Source organism: Diachasma alloeum, unplaced genomic scaffold (assembly GCF_001412515.2).
Source record: "Diachasma alloeum isolate Michigan unplaced genomic scaffold, Dall2.0 Dall_scaffold_00375, whole genome shotgun sequence".
Lineage (NCBI taxonomy): Eukaryota > Metazoa > Arthropoda > Insecta > Hymenoptera > Braconidae > Diachasma > Diachasma alloeum.
In genome coordinates this window covers 106457-125966 of record NW_021680514.1, presented here as the reverse complement: position 1 = coordinate 125966, position 19510 = coordinate 106457, and the positions used below count along the sequence as shown (strand labels likewise).

General features: G+C 41.4%; 1 protein-coding gene across 3 annotated transcripts in view; it reads right to left on the bottom strand.

The window, feature by feature from the left end:
* The window catches only part of LOC107041740 (syntaxin-binding protein 5), a 225519-nt gene that overhangs the window by 136142 nt on the left and 69867 nt on the right, over window positions 1-19510 (bottom strand). For all 3 annotated transcript variants that reach the window (XM_015262452.1, XM_015262451.1, XM_015262453.1), the window contains exon 4: window positions 18158-18292. In XM_015262452.1, the coding sequence (XP_015117938.1) occupies window positions 18158-18292 (135 nt within the window). The remainder of the gene's footprint in view (window positions 1-18157; window positions 18293-19510) is intronic.

The window sequence follows — 19510 nt, the reverse complement described above, 5'->3', positions numbered from 1 at the left end:
TTAAGTTCGGAGAACTACTTAAATTGGTTACCTATCGCGTGAATCGATTCCCTAAATTTTTAGAATAATATTCATTAAAAAACTTCATTAAATAAACCAGATATTTTGCAGATATTTCTTTCGAGTCAGTTTTGTTGAGTTAAAGTTTAGTATTTTTGAGATTTTGCTACGTAAATTCGATTAAGGATCAGGATATCACCGTGGAATATTTGGCCAAGATAATGTGCTACTCAGTGTTTCCTGTAAGCCTTTTTGGTTTGTCGATAGAGTGAGTACATAGGTCGAGTTGAAATGCTTGCGCTCCCTTGAGGGAGAGTGTTAGGGCTTTCAATTGGAAGGCCGTGGAGACGATTGCCCAGTCGTCGAAACGGATCGCTATTGGGTTTTTAATTTAGTTAAGTTGCGTTTGCGTTTGAGTTTTTGTTGGTAAAGTCCTAATTCCTCTCCGGAGAGTGCCCTCTGTAGATAAGCTACCTTATTCCGGTCGTAGATGGAGTGAAGACCCGCTCAGCCATCTCAGTTTTGTGTTGAGTTCAAGTAACTACAGTTTCGTTCAGTTAAAATAATTAGAATCAATTGTATGGAAAATTCAAATTTAAATCTTTAAATATTTCGCGCACAATTACCCCGGGAATCGATAGTTCGCATCGCCAACACTCGAGTCAGCACCGTACGGGGCTAGTCTCCCCCAGACTCCCCACCACTACGCAACAGGCCCGAGCGGACACACGCGATAGTCGCCATTACGGTATCCACCCGGACGAGCAAAGTGAGGTACGAGTCGAGTTAACTCCCTGAACGAGCTCTTTTTCGAGGTAATTATCGAAGCCCCGCGACCAAAATTCCGTCGAAATCAACTCTCCAGACTATGGTAAGTACTCGTGTACTTATTTAGAGGTGTTTAAAAGTGAATTAGTGCATTTTTTTTAAAAGAAATTGGACCGCGTGGGATGGCGTCGCTACTTCTCGGAATGACGCCAACACCGATACTCATGGTTTGAAGGGTAGAAAACCCTTCAAACGAACCGAAATGCTCCCTGGAAGCTACCTTAATTTACCCAAATGTTAATCATGCTACCTGAAGTAGTGATTATGGTAAAAATTAGTGATTTTAGGCGTCTCGCTACGGCGATCGATGCCACGTGCTCTCTGGCTACCTGTCTGCTTGCTCTCTAGATTCGCTTATTTACGCAAAAAAAAATTGTTACTTGCTACCTACTTTTCCGCATTCTCGTCTTCTCCTAACAGTTTTAGGAGAAAAATCAGACTGCGTGAAATAACTTTTATGTGACTTTTAGGCGTTCTATGCGACCTTTAATGTTCGTTAGTTGTGGAATTCCGGTTGGGCATGGGGACGCTATCTTGAATGTTACCTTTGATTTTTATGATTGGAACCCACAATAAATGAAATCAATTTCTGTTCTCTAATATTGATTAATTAGCTCTCTATCCGATTCCGAGTCGTTTGACACCAAAATCGGCTGATTTCAATGGAGCAAGCCTCCATTTCCGGTTTGAAACCCACCCTTACGGTGGAATAGCCACGTGGCAAGCATCCAAATCCCCTCGCTTTCTCTTTGTATCATTTTCAGTGGGGATAACCCACTAATTGCGTCTTAGAGATGGCCAAATGACCGAAAATAAATGACAAAGGCTCTCCGAAAGAGAAAATGTGAATAGTTAGGAGAAATTAGGGAAAATTTCATACATTTTCTATAGCTCCCTCTCACATTCGTGTAGCTACCTCGCTCGCTCTCTCTCGCTCTTCAGCTACTTTCACGCGTCCTCTCTCTCAGATTCATCCGCACCGCGTGGATAATACCTTTGCCTATCTCTCTGCTAACTTTGAGTTGGGATCATTTCTTTTTCTATAATAAAATTATTTTATTAGTTTTCGAGTCCGTGGGATTATTCATCCCCTATTTGAAATTATGTCGAGTCAAAAATTGTATAGAATTTGTAGTTGCAAAATCGAAAATTGTGTAAAATATTGGCAATAGCGGAACATGTCAGTATAATTATGTTTTATCATTGGATTTTACCTACCCCCGATCTATCTAGAATTAAGATATTGGATTTTGGGCTCTTGATGAAGGATTGGTTTTTTGGTTTATGGGTTTTCTTGTCCACGAATCCACCTCTCTCTCCACGACCCGCACACTGAGCAACCGAGTAAATCTCGTACTCTCGTGATCGCCATTCTTGAGTTTTTAGCTTCTGGGTTTTGTTGTGTCTCTTTTCGAACTTCGGGGATGGTTAGTATTTAGTCTAAGGCAATGGGTTGGGGTTCATCGATTCCGCGTTGCTAAAAATCGGCTGGCGCCCTAAATAATCGAAGCAAGGTTTGGTTGAACTACTGACCGTTTCCGGAGTTCTGTTTTGTTGTTGAGTTTTTTTTTATATTTCAGGTTTGGTTGAATTGCGAGACCGAAAGTAATGATTTAGCCGTGTTAGGATAATCGAAAATTTTGGGTTAGGGTTTATTGAGTATTTGTTGAGACTACGGAAAAATCATTACAAGCCACCTGCCAAACCGCCGGATTGAGTGCAAGTAAACAGCAGGAAGGAGAAAAGAAGGGAGAGGCTCCTGGAAGGGCAGCCTCCAAAGCCGCCCCATATGAAGGAAAAGGGGAATGGGAAGAAGCCACCCCGTAAACCAGCGCCTAGACCTGATGCGCTGATTATCCGTCCCAAGGACAAGGAAAAGTACTCGGAGATCCTTACCCGAGTCAAACGAGAAGTTCCAATAGATCAGGCCCGTGCATGCGTTGACAAGATCCGCAGAACGACCACAGGGGATATGTTGATCATAATGAATCGGAAGTCCATTGGCGGAAGCCTTCAGCTGCACAAAACCATCGCCGAACTACTCGGGGATGAGGCCGAGGTGCTCAGTAAAGGGCCACAAGTAGATCTCGAAATTAAAGATCTCGACAAGACCACGACGGAGGAGGACGTCCTTGAAGCTATGAGAGCAGCAACTGGTGAGGAACACAAAATAGGCGCAGATGCTATCAGATCCCTGCGTAAGACATACGGAGAAACCTAAAGTGCCTCTATAACTCTTGCAACAGCCACAGCGGAAAAGAACTTGGGAGAACACGGGAAGATCAAGATAGGCTGGGTAAATTGCCGCGTAAGGAAAGTGGAGAGACCAATGAAGTGCTTGAAGTGCTGGCACTATGGGCATCTCGCCACCAAATGTAGCAGCAAGATCGACCGGTCCAAACTCTGCACCAAATGTTTCGAGGCAGGCCATAAGGCGGCGAACTGCAAGAAGGAAACTCGATGCGCCCTATGCATGGAGGATTGTGACACAAAGAATTGTGCCCATATTGCTGGCAGCAGCAGATGCCCTGTGTACAGAGAGGCACTTGAGAAGCTGAGAAACAAACTACGATGAAGGTACTACAACTCAACCTCAACCACTGTGAGGCCGCACACGACCTGCTTATGCAGAGAGTGCGAGAGTTGAAGCCTGACCTTGTCATAATCTCAGAGCCATACCGACATCTTTGCACCCAACCCTGGATTACTGACGCCAGCAGAAAGGCAGTCATCTGGTCTTCTGGCAGCTACCCTTTTCAAATGGCGAGAATAGCGAGAATAGTAACGAGAATAGCTTTGTGAAGGCTAAGGTTGATGGAATTTATTTCTACAGCTGCTATGCCCCACCTAGCCTCTCTATTGACGAGTTTACGTATTTCCTAGCTAGACTGACTGAGGATGCGAAGCAGCACTTTCCCGTGACAATAGCCGGGGACTTCAACGCCTGGGCAGTCGGCTGGGGAAGCAAGGAGATGAACATCAGAGGGCAAGCTGTACTGGAAGCCATGGCATCGTTGGACGTGCTCCTGCTGAACGAGGGTGATGAACCAACATTTATGAGGGGAGAGGCGAGCTCAATTGTGGACCTTACCTTCGTGAGCAGCACCCTTGCCAAGGAGAACTGCTCATGGAGAGTAACTGATATCTACACTGCAAGCCGACACCCTGCGATAATCTGGGAGGCACGTGCTCGCCGGAGAATCGCTTCAACGCCTCAGAAGACTAACCGCATTGGCTGGAGAGTGAGCACTTTCGATCCTAGCTCTTATTCAGCAACATTCGACGACCGCCCGATCAATGGCAGCAGTGCTACTGAGAAGGCACAAAACTTCATGAGAAGAGTAACAGAAGCATGCGATGCCACCATGACCAGGAAGCGGACCACAAACCGACATCCACCGATGTATTGGTGGAATGATACTATCGCCATTCTCCGTAAGGAGTGTAACAAGGTGAGGAGATCTTCACAGCGGGCCCGAAAGAAGCCGAACTTCGAGGAGATGGAGACCAAATACAAGGAGGCACGCCGGAAAGTTAGCAAGACCATCAAATCCAGCAAGAAGCAATCCTGGAATGAGCTCCTTGCCGGAGTGGAAGCGGACCCCTGGGGCAGGCCATACAAGGTGGTGATGACACGACTTAAGAGTCAACCGATGCCATCGCCGACCTGCCCGGAACTCTTGAGAAAAATTGTTACGGAGTTGTTCCCACAACAACCCAAACTCCACTATACCACCGAACACCAAGAGGGGGAGATCATTCCGCCAATCACCGAACAGGAACTGATGGAGGCCTGCAACAGAGTGGGAAAGAGCAAAGCTCCTGGCCTAGATGGAATCCCCAACATCGCGCTGGAAACAGCCATCCGCACGATGCCAGCGCTATTCCTGGATGTGTATACCGAGTGTCTCAAGGAAGGTACCTTCCCTGCCAAGTGGAAGCAGCAGAGGCTAGTTTTGCTCCCAAAAGGGAAGAAACCGCCGGACGAACCCTCATCTTACCGTCCCCTCTGCATGCTTAACACATCTGGCGCAGTTAGAAGATTCTCGAACGCATCGCCCACAGGAGGATAGAAGCAGCGGTGGATCCATTGTTAGCCGGGAACCAGAAAGGTTTCCGGAACGGCCGATCTACTCTCGATGCCATAAGCCTTGTCGTCGATACCGCCAAAGAGGCCATCTCAGAGAAGAGATGGTACGGGGGCACAAATAAGTACTGCGCAGTAGTGACACTGCACATCAAGAATGCCTTCAATTCAGCTAGGTGGGACTGCATAAGAGAAGCTCTTGTGAGGTTGCCTATGCCAGGATACTTACGGAGAATTGTAGATAGCTACTTCACCGGAAGAAGTCTCAAGTACGACACGGAGAATGGTCCCGAGGAGTACAGAGTCACTGGAGGGGTACCCCAAGGCTCAGTACTGGGCCCTCTCCTGTGGAACATCATGTACGACGGGCTGCTGAGGCTGACACTGCCACAAGAGGTGAAACTTGTAGCATTTGCGGATGACGTGGCCGTCGTTATCGTGGGGAAACACCTGGAAGAGATCAACTATGCATTGGACAGGACCTTCGAGACGATCCGCTGCTGGATGGACACAGTGGGCTTGAAGTTGGAGGAACACAAAACAGAGGCCGTGCTGATTACAAGCAGAAAGAAGATCGAGACAATCACTCTGTAAGCCCGAAATTACGAACTTACTTCCCAACCATTCATACGGTACCTGGGGGTAATGATCGATACCCGACTCAACTTCAAACTACGGAAACCCCTAGGGGACACAGACACACTGACCGACTCTGCATGCATGTATCGTTAATTCACAGGCCGAAATACACTGTCTGTCTGTTTTGAGGAGGGTCGACGCCATCTACCAGAAGTGATGAGTGATTTCTGTCAGCATTTCAACGTGTAATAAAATTGTATTAAATCAGCGTGACTATGAATAATAGTGTAGTAAACAAAATGAATAAAGAGATAAGTACTTGATGAGTACCATTCCAAACTTTCTTTCGTAATTCCACTGAATTGAACCAGATGTCAATCATCAAATGACCTCAGTTTCCAATCTTACGACATTGACACTCATTTTCAATAACTAAAAAACCCCTTGAACAATCACGGACAACAATTGTCCACGGAGTGAAGGACGTGCTCTTGACACGAGCACCCAGGAATGCCCATTCCTGGCATTTAACATTTGCCTGCACCCCACACCTAACCTCTCCAGACCAAAAACACCTCAAAAATCCCGTGACAAATATCCTTTTTTATCCAGTTAAAAACTCATAACTAGAGTGTTGAACCACCCACGCACCAGCTCTCAAGTCCTTCCGTCTCTCAGCTTCGATGCAACCTCTCGGAGTCCACCGACATTGTATTATTTATGTTTCTGTTGCACTGGAAACTTTTCAGGGAAAGCCAGTATCCGCCATAGGTGTTCGATATCAGAATGATCTCTGTAAGTTCGAGTTAAAAGAGGACAGGATCCTTCTGAACAATTATGCCGGATGTTTGCATTCAAAAGTCATGTGGCATTATTCTACAGAAAGGATGGAGATATCTATTCAGTTGAAAATGATAACTTTATCATCAATGCTGACATCACAGAAGTGGAAGTCCAAACTTTCGGTAATTTACAAGCAATTTTTACATTTACCTTTTCACTACAGTCTTATATATCCATAAGGAGTGTAACACTACAGCGAAAAGCGAACCCACCCCAGAAGTCCAGAACATCTCCTCAGGCAACAAACGATCTCATGAGTCAACTTATGTGTTGACTCTTGAAAAGCATCTGGTCACGAAGAAGCTCAGAAATTCGGTTGATTTATTGGTAGGTTCGGGCATCGATGGACTCTCTCCTGAGGATCATCAGCAGAATACTTCGCTTCATGCTAGTCGTGAGATTTCATCTACGAAGTCGTTGTTGGAGGTTCTGGAGGACGACGATTCGAAAGGGACTACAATGTTGAGTCGCCCGTATGATGTGCCATTCGAATATTATGTGGGTCCAACCGTGTCCAAGTCTTGTATCGATACGATTGTTATTCGAAATATCCGGGTGGATTGTCGACTGTCAATTTAGATAAGAGAAGAATGTATGAACGTGATTATACGGGTATCCCCTGCGAAGATTTCACATCTTATGATCCCATCCAGGATGGTCACGAAATCAGCATCATCAAAATTCAGACTGACAAAGAAAAGGAAAGGTCCCTTCTGGAAATCGACGATGTTCAGGCTCTCACCGATTCTGGAAGTTCCACATTGCACAAAATTTTTCAATTTGCCTCGTGTAACATTACATCGAGATCGCCACACACGATTCTGTACGATGCTCACGACGTTAATGGGTTTTGTGAAAAGGAATTCGGTGTAGGTGTAATTCCTTTGTGTAGTACCCACTGCAAACCACATTTGGTGTGGTATCATAATAATCAAAAGGTTGCAGAAGGTGCCTTCCTGTACTGGGTGTCTGTTGCTAAAAATGATACCGGTACTTGGCGATGTGAAATGACGTGCAATGGAAGGAATCCCATTCCAAGTGAGCTGAGGGTCTTCAAACTGAGTTGGATAACATTGATCAGGTGTCAGCAGATGCCCAAGAGATAAAAGAAGCCATGCCCCAGGAGTCACCTGAAGTGACGGAAGTAACTTGTACTCCATTAATTCATACAATTATTTCACTCCAATCGATCCCAAAATCAGAATTGACATTCCCCTCGATGATTGGCTCTGGTAGCCAAGGGAAAGTATTCACAGGAGAATGGAATGGAACTCCTGTTGCTATCAAGGAAGTTAAGTGCAATCCTCAAACTCTGAAGTACACCCACAGGGAAATTGAGATCCGTGATACCCTCCACCCATCCAACCATTATTGAGGTCATGGCACTCTCAATCAATCCCAAGAAACTATATATCGTAATGGAGTTAGTTGAGGGCCATCCACTGTCAGAAATTTTGGTGGATGAGGAGATACAGAGCAAGTACCAATGGAGCCCTGAATTGAAGCATAAAACTACGGTTCAGTTATGTCGTGCAGTTAACTATTTGCATAAACTCCCAAATCCAATAATTCATCGAGACATAAAACCTGAGAACATTCTAGTAACCTACGATGGACGTGTTAAACTGTGTGATCTAGGATTGAGTATGTACACTGAAATGATTTCAGCGTTGACAACGACCGTAGGGCACAACTCACTGAAAGGTTTCCCAATGTATATGGCACCAGAAGTGTGGCTTGGTGGTCAACGCTCGAATATTTTTTTCGATCTATGGGCAATTGGTTGTACTATCGTTGAGATTTACAGTGAGAAATGCGTCTGGAACCTCGATGCCTCAGCCCCAGAACTGCATTTAAGACCAATCCTGGAAGAAAAGTCTACACCCTCCCTAAGTGATATTCCCCAACCTCTCCTAATCATCATTGAAAAATGTGTCTCTTATGATCCTCTAAGTAGGCCACCAATCTCCGAAATTCTCTCAGCATTGTCTTCGATCGTGCTCCCTGAAATCTAGAAGCCAGTTGCAGCCAAGAGAGCCTATCGATCTGTTCTAGCGATATTTTTATAAAAAAAAAGGTGATTACAATGAGGAGACTCATGAAATGTTTCTGACTGAATAGTCTTTAGTTGATAAAAAGTATTAAGATTTTGTACTGTCCTCCTTACAACTGTGGATGATTATTCAATTTGGTCTGTGAACCATGAATATTTTGGACATATTTTGAAATGAGAGAAAAAGACAAAGATAGTGTTTCAATGAATATGAAAAGTCGCATAATTAAAATGTTTATGAAAGACGAAGAGTATAGATGAAAGAAATGTCTAACTGTATTAGAAGCCCAGTGATAATAGTACAGTGGACTCTGGTTAGAGTTGACTGTTTTGCGGGATAGGCGAAGCGAATTCGGAGAATTCGACTCTATTTCCCTGCCCCCACTACGCGCTTACGCCGAGCCCGACTTCCGAGAACTACGAACGATAAAATGAAAAATACTATTTCTTTTCTCTCTCAATTCACCACTTTATTTTAATGATAAACTTTACTTCACAGCTTCAACTATAATAGCAATATTCATATAGATTCAGACGATTTTTTTTACTATCAATATTTTTACACCACTTTCTGATCGTCGTATGATGCACTCCAACCTCATCGCATAGATCATTTATGTTCTCTTCACTATCCAATCGTTCGAAAACACTCACTTTAGTTTTAATACTCACAACAGTTCTCGTCTTACTCTTTTTATTCGCAATGTTACAGTCGTATTCTTTACTTCGCTTCATTATTTTATTTAATCCAATTTTAAATTAATTTTATGCCAACAAAACGAGATCCTCCCCCCATGACAGCCAGAAGTGGACTAAATTTTTTGATCGACAATTCAAATGCAGAATATTTTATTTCTCGTCTCTACTGGAATCGGAAGCCAATATAGCAATTCGAAGAAAATATTGGAGTGTTTACTCTCCAGCTTGTGTGGTGGCAGAGTGGGGGAAACGCTCGAGCGGCGAGAAAAAAAAATTGAGGGGAAGTTCGACACTAACCAATATGCCTCTAACCAGAGTCCACTGTATTCAGTTTTTCTCCCGACATTTTCTGATAAGACATATTACTGTTTTAATGATCTGAAGGACTCTAATAATATAAGATTATCCAGTGCAACCAAGACAATTATTCAGTCGATTTTGTATTTTTTTTCCTTTTTTTTCTTCATATTCGTTCATGAAAGAGGATAAGCATAGCCCAAAAAATGTCTAGTGGCACTACGCGCCCAGTGATACTATTATTCAGTTTTTCTCCAGATATTTATAGCTGAGAAATCTCACTGTTATGATACTTTTAAGGTGCTCTAGTAAGATAAGAATGTTCAGTTCATTTTTAGCTGCTAGTGATCATTTTGGTGTTTTTTTCCCCGAGGTTTTTTTTATGAAAAAAAAAATTTGTTTGCATGGTGTTTCACAAGAAGATCGAGCCCGTGGCAAATCTTCTGGCAAAATATCGTATTCATTTTAGTTCTGATCTCTATCGTATTAAATATCGTATTCGTTTGAGTTCCGAGGATTGAGTTTTAAGAATAAGCCAAAATTCTATGATATTTACGTTTATGATAGACTCCAAGTTTTTATTGCCATTCATATTATAATTACTACTAAAAATTGTTCGTTCCAATAAAGTACAATTTATAAAAATATACATTTATCCTTTTTGAAATTTCGTTATTGACTGATTTGTTTCATGGTTTTATGAAAATTCAGATTGAAGAGTTTTTTCAGTGATCAATTACGATGGAAACGATATAAAACTATTCAATCGAAGCTTTCACATGAATCACTCCATATGAACTCAATTATCATTAGATAATTGCTCAATGCGGTCAATCAATCGCCCGAATAAACTTATCCCTTCATCAATAGTTGTAAAGCAGTTCAAGTCTGGAAACATAAGGTCTATTAGTTCTACAAAATCTTGTCGACATAGATGGAGTTCCATCGTAAATTGCGCCAGACATGCTTCAACAACTTGTTGATCTATTTCATTTCCATAATCTCTTACCCCATTCTCTGGAGCACAGTAATACAAATAATTGGGTTTCCCACATGGTAATTCAGTCTTCTTCTGTTTGCGTATATTATGTCGATTCCAATCTTTGCGAATAAATTCTAGATCATATTTTATTACGGACCCAAAGCAGTATCTCAAGGCTTCAATATGAAGTGGATCGGAATCGTCAAATATACAATTATCTCGAAAATCTTTGAACAGTGAAATCCAAAAGTCCATGTCCTGCTTCCTCATCTGGCACCAATAACTTTTGATTCTTTGATTCGAAGTACTTTTTCCTTGAATGAAACTCTTTAATCCCGATAATCTATCATCATGATCCATTCGCAGATTGCTGAAGTGATTCGATTAAACAATTTTCTGTGCCTCGGTCTGATCGAATCAGTGTGGGTAGAAGACTTAATTTTTGTACTGCTTTCAAATAGTAGTGTGCTATGATCTGTGGATTATTATTGAATGCTGCAACTTCCAGCCATAAAATTTTCCTGGAGAATCCGTCCACGCAACCATGAATAGCAAAAGCAAAAGGCTTTAGTTTATCGTATCCATCCACATGCCATAGAAAATTGGATCCAGGAACAACGTACTTTCTGCGTTTCAAACGATGACGAGATCGAACCTCTATTCCCTCTGGATCAACCATTCTCAACAATTTCAGAACCAAATCTCACTTCATTTTAAGGCCATAAGTCGTTCAAAGGCGATACCACATGGATTTATATCCAAGGCAAGATCCACTGCCATTCAATTCTTCTAAAAGAGCCAAAACAATGTCTTCCAGGGATGACTGGGAGTCATTGATTCTCTGTAAGCCCAGCCTTTTTAGTATGCGTCTCAGTTGTCGTGTGGACAATTTTATCGAGTGGCGTTGCTCTAATAAAGCCACAATTTCCGAATATAAGAAGCCTTCGGTGAAATACTGACGAATCAATTGGTCTCTTGATCGATGACCCCTAAACATAATGATAATAAAGCTGTAAGCAATAGAATTTGACACTTCCTAAATAATAACGAATGGGGGAAAATTGAAAATAGGAGTTTGTGTCACAAGATAAAAGTTTGACATTTCTGGAATGTTACTCACTCATTCAAATGATCACTGAATGACATTATTATTTCTTCATCTCGAAATTATAACTTCCGTGTGATAAATCCAGACTTTGAGCAGATCATTATTTTGTCTTCTGTATTAACTCGAACCGAGTTACTAAAATTACTAATTAAATTACTAATAAATTACTATTTTTACTATTTTTGCTAGGTTGAGCCAGTTCGAGACCTGTGTATTATGCACATTTGAATAAGTGAAAAGTATTTATCTCGTTTCACACTAATCCCCTAATATTCCCTCCAAGTTACTGTGATAGAATACAACAATTTTTTATGTTCACCTGTTTTGTTCCATGATGATTGTTAAGAATTTCTACGAATAGGCGTCAATTCTTCTGCCCGATTGCATAAAAAGACCAATTCATCAACTACCTTCGAACTGTTGAATAACATAATTATACAGAGATTTTGGTGTTTATTAAAGAAATCTATACAGTGAGAGGTTAGATCCCTCTGGAGAGGTTAGGTGTGGGGTGCAGGTCAATGTTAAATGCCAGGAATGGGCATTCCTGGGTGCTCGTGTCAAGAGCACGTCCTTCACTCCGTGGAAAATTGTTGTCCGTGATTGTTCAAGGGGTTTTTTAACTGGTTCAATTCAGTGGAATTACGAAAGAAAGTTTGGAATGATACTCATCAAGTACTTACCTCTTTATTCATTTTGTTTACTACACTATTATTCATAGCCACGCTGATTTAATACAATTTTATTACACGTTGAAATGCTGACAGGAATCACTCATCACTTCTGGTCAGGGATCGGCAGTAATCATTATTTTTCCTAATATTACGACTATGATTACCAATATTAGACTATTGTTGGTTTGTTGGTAAATAAATTATATAATTGACTATGTATTCAGTATTTCAATTATCAGGTTGAAAACTGAATTGGTGATCAGTAAACCAATTCTCGAATTGGCAACTGATCAAATAATGGAAAATTTGTTGGTTGCGATTAGCAACTATTGGAATAATTGGAAATTGGTGAAGTATGATTACTGACTTATGAAATATTTGAGAATTTGTTTATGTGATTATTGATTTTAAAAGTAGTATAATAATTTACAAATATGGACTCTAATTTGGAATTTCTGAATTTAATGGTAATCAAAATTTGTAAATATGACGATCCCTGCTTCTGGTAGATGGCGTCGACCCTCCTCAAAACAGACAGACAGTGTATGTCGGCCTGTGAGTTCACGATACATGCATACAGAGTCGGTCAGTGTGTCTGTGTCCCCTAGGGGCTTCCGTATTAAACAGCCGGCAGAGCAGATGGGAAACAAGGCGGCTGGGGTCAGAGCGTCCCTATCGTGCCTCATGCCCAACGTAGGAGGCCCTAAGCAGAGGAGACGAGCACTACTATCGTCGGTGGTCACATCGGTGCTCACATATGGCATTGCCATCTGGGCTGATGCACTGCAGACACAGGAATCACGGCGGAAGGTGGCACCAGTTTACCGACTGAGTGCTCTCAGAGTTGCCAGCGCATACCGCACAGTGTCTGAGGATGCAGTGTGTGTCATCTCCGGGATACTGCCCATCGAAGTATTGGCCGAGGAACGAAGATCTTTGTACCGCCGGAGAGGATCGGATACACTGAGCGCAGCAGAGCTCAGAGCAGAAGAGAGACGAAATAGCTTGCACCGATGGCAGCTGCAGTGGGACGCCTCACGGAACGGAAGATGAACTCATCGTCTAATCCCAAAAGTGGACGTCTGGCTGACTCGTGGCCATGGAGAAGTCAACTACTACCTAACACAGATGCTATCGGGACATGGGTACTTTCGGGCATATCTCCATAAATTCAAGCATGAAGATTCCCTGAAGTGCCCGACCTGCGGAGGAGTGGATGAGGACGCGGAGCACGTGTTCTTCAGTTGCCCAGGTTTTAGCAAGATCCGAAGTAACTGGGAATCTACACCCGGAAGGCAGGTCCCGCCTGAGAACTTGGTGGAAGCAATACTGTCATCGCAGGCAGCCTGGGACGCAACGAGCAACTTTGCAGCCGTAGTTATGAAGGAGCTCAGAAGTGAGGAACGTAAACGCAAGGCTGCACAGCATAGGTGAGAAATCTGCTGGAACCTCCTACCCACACCCAACACCCTAGCTGGATAGGAGGATGTACTTCAGATGCAAAGAATGTGGAAGAGCTAATAGCTGAGACCCCCCTCGCGAAGTAATACTTAGCGGTGGTGCCGCGAGGGACAAGGCACGGATAATTAGAGGTAAAAAGAGGAAAACAGGGTTTTTACTGGGTAAAAATCCCAGATCTGGTTTTAACATCTTTTTACCAGAATCTTTTGAAGATTTTCCCAAACCTCTATAAAACACACACACATACACACACACATATATAAGAACATGTCTTCAAAATTCATTGAAAATGATTCTAAACGTCAAGAAACGTGGACAAATCATAAAAATTCCACATTCAATTTCCGGGGTCATTACTGTAACTACCCGATAGATCAGGAAGTTAAAAAAAAAGATGCAGACTGGAAAGCCGCCTCTGAAATCTCCCAAAAAGGAAAAAACCGGAGAATTGTGCCCACATTGTTGATAGCAGCAGATGCTCAGTGTATGGTCAGACTGAGGAGATTGTGCATTTGATTTTCAGAGGTAGGGACAAGGATGTCAGTGTGGATTCTGTAAAGTAACTCCGAGGGTTACAATCATCTCCGTTCTACGCAAAGAGACACTTTAGAAGCTCACCAGCAAACGGTGATGATCGTGCCGTACACGATCTGCTCATGCAAACAGTGCGGGAGCTGAAGCTTGATCTTGTCACTATCCATTTCGACATCTTGGCACTCAACCTTGGGTTACTGACGTCGGCAAATAGGCTGCAATCTGGTCTTGTGGGAATCGACAATTCCAGAGCATCACGAGTGATAATATACAGAATGGCTTTGTGAAGGCTAACGTTGATCAAATTCATTTCTACAGCAGGTACGCCCTACCGAGCCTTTCCATTGATGAGTTCACGCATTTCCTGGACAGACTGACTGAGGATGCGAAGCAGTACTTTCCCGTGGCAATAGCTGCGAATTTCAATGCCTGGGCAGTAGACAGCGGCCGTAAGGAGACCAATATTAAGGAGTAAGCCCTATGAGAATCCGTGCACTGTTAAAAATTTTCGTCTGAATTTTCCATGCCAAATTTCGGAAATTTTTGTCATGCTTAACCCTTAAGTGGTTACGTTTTTCTAGCATATCACTCGCTCTACAGTGGCGCCCTATAGGTTGCGTATGGTTTAGCGGGGATTTCCTCACGATGCAATCACTTAAGGGTCAATTTCCTCTGAAATTTCACGAAATGTTGCCAATGAAAAATCAAATATTCCATTAATTTTCTTTCGGAATGATCTGAGCATTAATAAAATACTCAATTTTTCAGTTTCATTATTCGGTGAAAATTCTAAAAAATCAGGATAATTCAGGGCAAAATTGAAAAATTCATGTCCTTTTGTTTCTGAGTATTCATGTTTCATTGAAAATACAATCAAGTTATGAAATTTCCTTCTCACTCCCACAGAACACATGAATTTCCTTGAATTCTATCTAAAACTTGAAATTTCATAAACATTTTCCCCTAAATCCGATTCAATATGACTCTCATGAGAATTACTATAATATCTTTCATAAAATTGTTATGCCCCAAAAAAGTAGAGCATAATTTCCCAACTTGCTCTGAAATATGGGCAACGTAAGTGGCACATATTTCAGAATCAAAACCTAAAATTGAGAAATGTCAATAAAAAGAAGAATATACGTGCATTAAAAGACACGTATATTCACAATAAAGAAGTAAGGCAGTGGAACGGCATCAGCAGTTTCCACTGGGTTCATTCGCATGGAGTTATCATAACACCATGCCGATATGAAGTAACAGTCAAGATATCATGGCCTCACGACGAAATATTGGGTGTGACTTAATTTTTATAGATTTTTCAGCAAATTTATTTAATAGAAAAAAATGGAGAACAACAAACTTAATCTTGGAAATATTGTCCATCGTTTTCTATGACCTTGTGCCATCTCTCAGGTAACATACGAATGCCGTTGCGAAAGAAACTTGCAGGCCTCGAGGCGATAAAGTCATCTAACTACAGCGTGCTGCATTGACCGGACCAAGTGATAGTCGGAAGGGGTCAACCCTGGTGAATATGCCGCGTGCGGGAGAACTTTCCATCCCAAGTTCAAGAGGGTCTTCTGAGTCGTGCGAGCAACGTGAGGTCGAGCATTGTGAGGCAGCAGTATGACTTGCCTGCTTCCTTGCCCAGCAAATGGCCTTTTCCGATCAAGTTCTTCGCTCAGTTTGTTCAATTGTCGGCTGTAGCGTTCCCCAGTCACCGTCTGACCAGTTTCCAGGAGTTCGTAATAAAGCATACCCTTCATGTCCCACCAAATACACAGGAGAATCTTCTTTAAGTGAATGTTCTGTTTCGGCGTCGATGTACTGGGTTGCCCGGGATCTCCCCCACGACTTCTTACGTTTGGGATTCTCATAAAAAATATACTTTTGATCACTTGTCATCACCCGTCACAATTTTCCACAAAAAGTCCTTTTTTTGTTGCCGGGCAAGCAGTGAAAGCATGTGTTCATACGTTGACCTAGGTTGCGTTAGGTCAACACATGTGGGATCCACCTTCCAAGTTTTTGGATTTTTCCCATTTGGTGCAAACGCTTGGAAATAGCTGTTTGGGTGACTCCTAACTGAGCTGCAAGCGCTTGTTGCGTTTGCATTGAGTCTTCATCCAGTAGAGCTTGAAATTCCGCATCTTCAAACTTTCGAGGCTGTCCAGGGCGCGGCTGGTCAGTAAGATGGAAATCACCACTTCTAAAACGTTTGTACCAATAATTACACGTTTCATAAGCCACAACGTCGGCACCAAGAACAGTACATATTGATTCCCGAAATTTGTATAAAATGCAGTGCCGAATGTGCTGTTTATCAGTTGCCATCGTAAACTCTGCTATTCTGAGAGGTTATTTAACTCACGTAAACTTATCGTTCGGTGTTCTGAAACCTTTTGTCCAATCCTTTCAAAACCACAAAAGACCACGAAAATATTTCTATTTTAAATATAATTTCAAGCTCGAAGAAAAAATCTGTAAAAATTACCTCCCGAGATTTTGTTCCTCCATTATATATGGGGCAATACCAGAATTTTTCTCAGAATTTCACTACAAAAATTCTAATATTTTTCTTTCCGTGTACAGTTTCGGAAATAATCCATTTTGACGGGCGTTATTCACATTTTCACGGGTCGATACATGGTATGGACCCCGTATGTGAGGGGTAACGGGAAAACTTTCTCATTTTTATGCTCATGTCTGGCAACGCTGCATTTTCTCCTATCCCTACTCTTAATTGAATTCCTGAGAGTACCATTCTAGGGTTCGTTTCTAGTGAGAAACGTTCTACAACTTTCGTTCCGACTTTCATTCCGTGCTATAATGTTCCAAGACTTTCGTTTCGCTTCTCACACGTTCCTTGGAACGGAACGTAAAAACGGTTCATTAGAAGAATAATAGTTGATTAGAGTAACAATAGAATTCAATAGAATAAATTGCATTTATCTTTTCTAAGGAAAAAAGAAAAGAAAAAATGCGTGCAAAGTTGTCATATTTTCAGTAGAAATCGGAAAAAACTAATCGAATAGCCAAGAAAATTCCCTAGCAAATACCTTAAGATTCTATATTGGATTTTTTCATGCATGACAAGAATCACTTTGACATAATTTTTTTGAACAATTTGTTCTACTCTACGATAAAAAAGTCTTCGTAAACTTTTTACAATCTACACTTTAGTCGAAGATATTTATTAACTAGACACCCAACTATTCTACACTTAACTCTAGTCTAGTTACCAAACGCAACCCTGCGACTTTGGTCACCTGCGCGGGGACTTGCCGCCGTGTTATAGGCTTTAGCGTTGCCGAATTCGCTCTACACTGCCCGGGTGCGTTTTGCGAGTTTCCGCCAACGTCGCGTCATGGGCAATTTCATTTAACATGGGAAAAAATAATTCATCTGTCCGAAATAATTTGTTTTCTTTAGGAATTTTGGGAAATATGTTGTTCCAAAAACTACTATAATTTTTTAGACACTTCAATTGACAAAGTCATATTTCTTCCATTTTTCTGGTTGGCCAGTCAATTGTAATTGAAGAAAAACGGGGCGCGGCGGGTTTCCCTTATAGGGTGACCAACCTAGGGTAAATCCATTTCATTTCGTTCGACCACTTTATCACTGAATTGAACTTTGCACATGTCAATTACAATAACGAGTGGAAATTTCGCGCCCATAAAATAAAAACTTCGAACAACATTTGATCGATAGGAAAAAAATTACGAGACTATTCCCTATTCCGTTGATCCCCGGAAGTGTTTTTGACCACTTTCTTTGTACCCATAATTTTGAAATTTAAAACATACTCGGGACTCGTGTTTTTTCCGATACCAGCTAGGGAGAGGGTCAAGGTCGCACGTGTCAGTATGACACAAAAACAACGCTCCGTTGATACAGATACACATAACGCTTGCAAAGATTAGTTTTCCTTTTTTATTTTTTGACAAAAGAGGTACTAGGATAGTGTTACAGTCAGAAATATTGATGATAGCTGTCGTATACTCACACTTCTATGGCTTTGTTCCAGTTGATCACGTAGCCAGATAAAACGAAGGTCTCGATGTGAAGTACATGGATGTTGCCCCTTTCCGTGCCAACGTACAGCCATTTACTTTGAAGGGGCAGGTGCATCGAGGTTATCCTGTAAATGCCAAAAGAGAGGAAAATATAGAAATCGAAATAGAGTTAATGTTGAGGAAAAACCCAGGGAAAAAATGCTTTCGAAATTTTTCTACTCATCAGAGAGGAAATCGAATGAGGGAAAAAGTAGAAAAAACAAGCGATAAAAGATGAAACCATGAGTAATTTGATAGTTGGTACATGGAGAACAGGAGATGTGTACAAACATTTCGTAGGAATCATTTTGCAAATATTTGCGGAAGGAAATGGAATTGTGCAATTCAACAAATGAACTCAGTAGAGTTTTTCTTTCGTAAAGAATTTCACAAATTGATATATTGACAAATAATATGCATGAAAACAATTGGAAACAATTCCTTTCATGCATAGGATTGCAGATAGGACTGCAGCCTATCCGACAGAAGGCATGTGACTGTGGCTTTTTGCGTTAGTCCTTTTCTTTTTTCTTTTGATTCTACTAATTTCATTGGTAGTGAGCTTCCGAATGGATTCGCAGCAATTCCCTGTTCCTATGACAGATGTATCTACAATGGCAACCGCATTCTGCAGGGTGAATACAAGAAGGCTACAAAAGGTTAAACATCTCCAAACCTGCTCCGTTCATTGTGCCCATCCAAAATATCGACCTTCAATATTATACCATCTGTAATGGTACCAAGTTTTAACTTGATATCTCCATTTTCGTTTCCGAATAGAAGCAATTGGGATTTTTCCGATTTCTTAATTTTGGGTAGAAATGCCTAAAAATGTCATAAAACATGAAGAAAGTATGTACGTGTGTACACATTTGTGGTCGTTTATCCAGAACTGATAGTCAAATTTGTGCTAAATTTCAGCTCGATCGGTTGAGCAGTTCCTAAAATGTAGGGATTCCTCAAAAATCTTTTTTTTGCAAATATCTCCTGAACCATTCGACCGATTCAATTTTTTTGAAATACTCGTCATGATAAAACGTATTCAACTTAATTGAAAAAAGACCATACCACCCTCAGAAATGTAGTTTTATTTTCGTCTTTTCATTTTTTCCCTGAAATTATTTGTACGCATGATCCTCTATTAAAAAAGTCGTGAAACGAAATCTGTCACCGATCTATTTCGCCTTGATCATGATCATATATATATGATCATAATCATATATATATATATATATATATATATATATATATATATATATATATATTTTTTTTCTTTTTTTTTTACGGCCTCGGAGTCCCTTTTT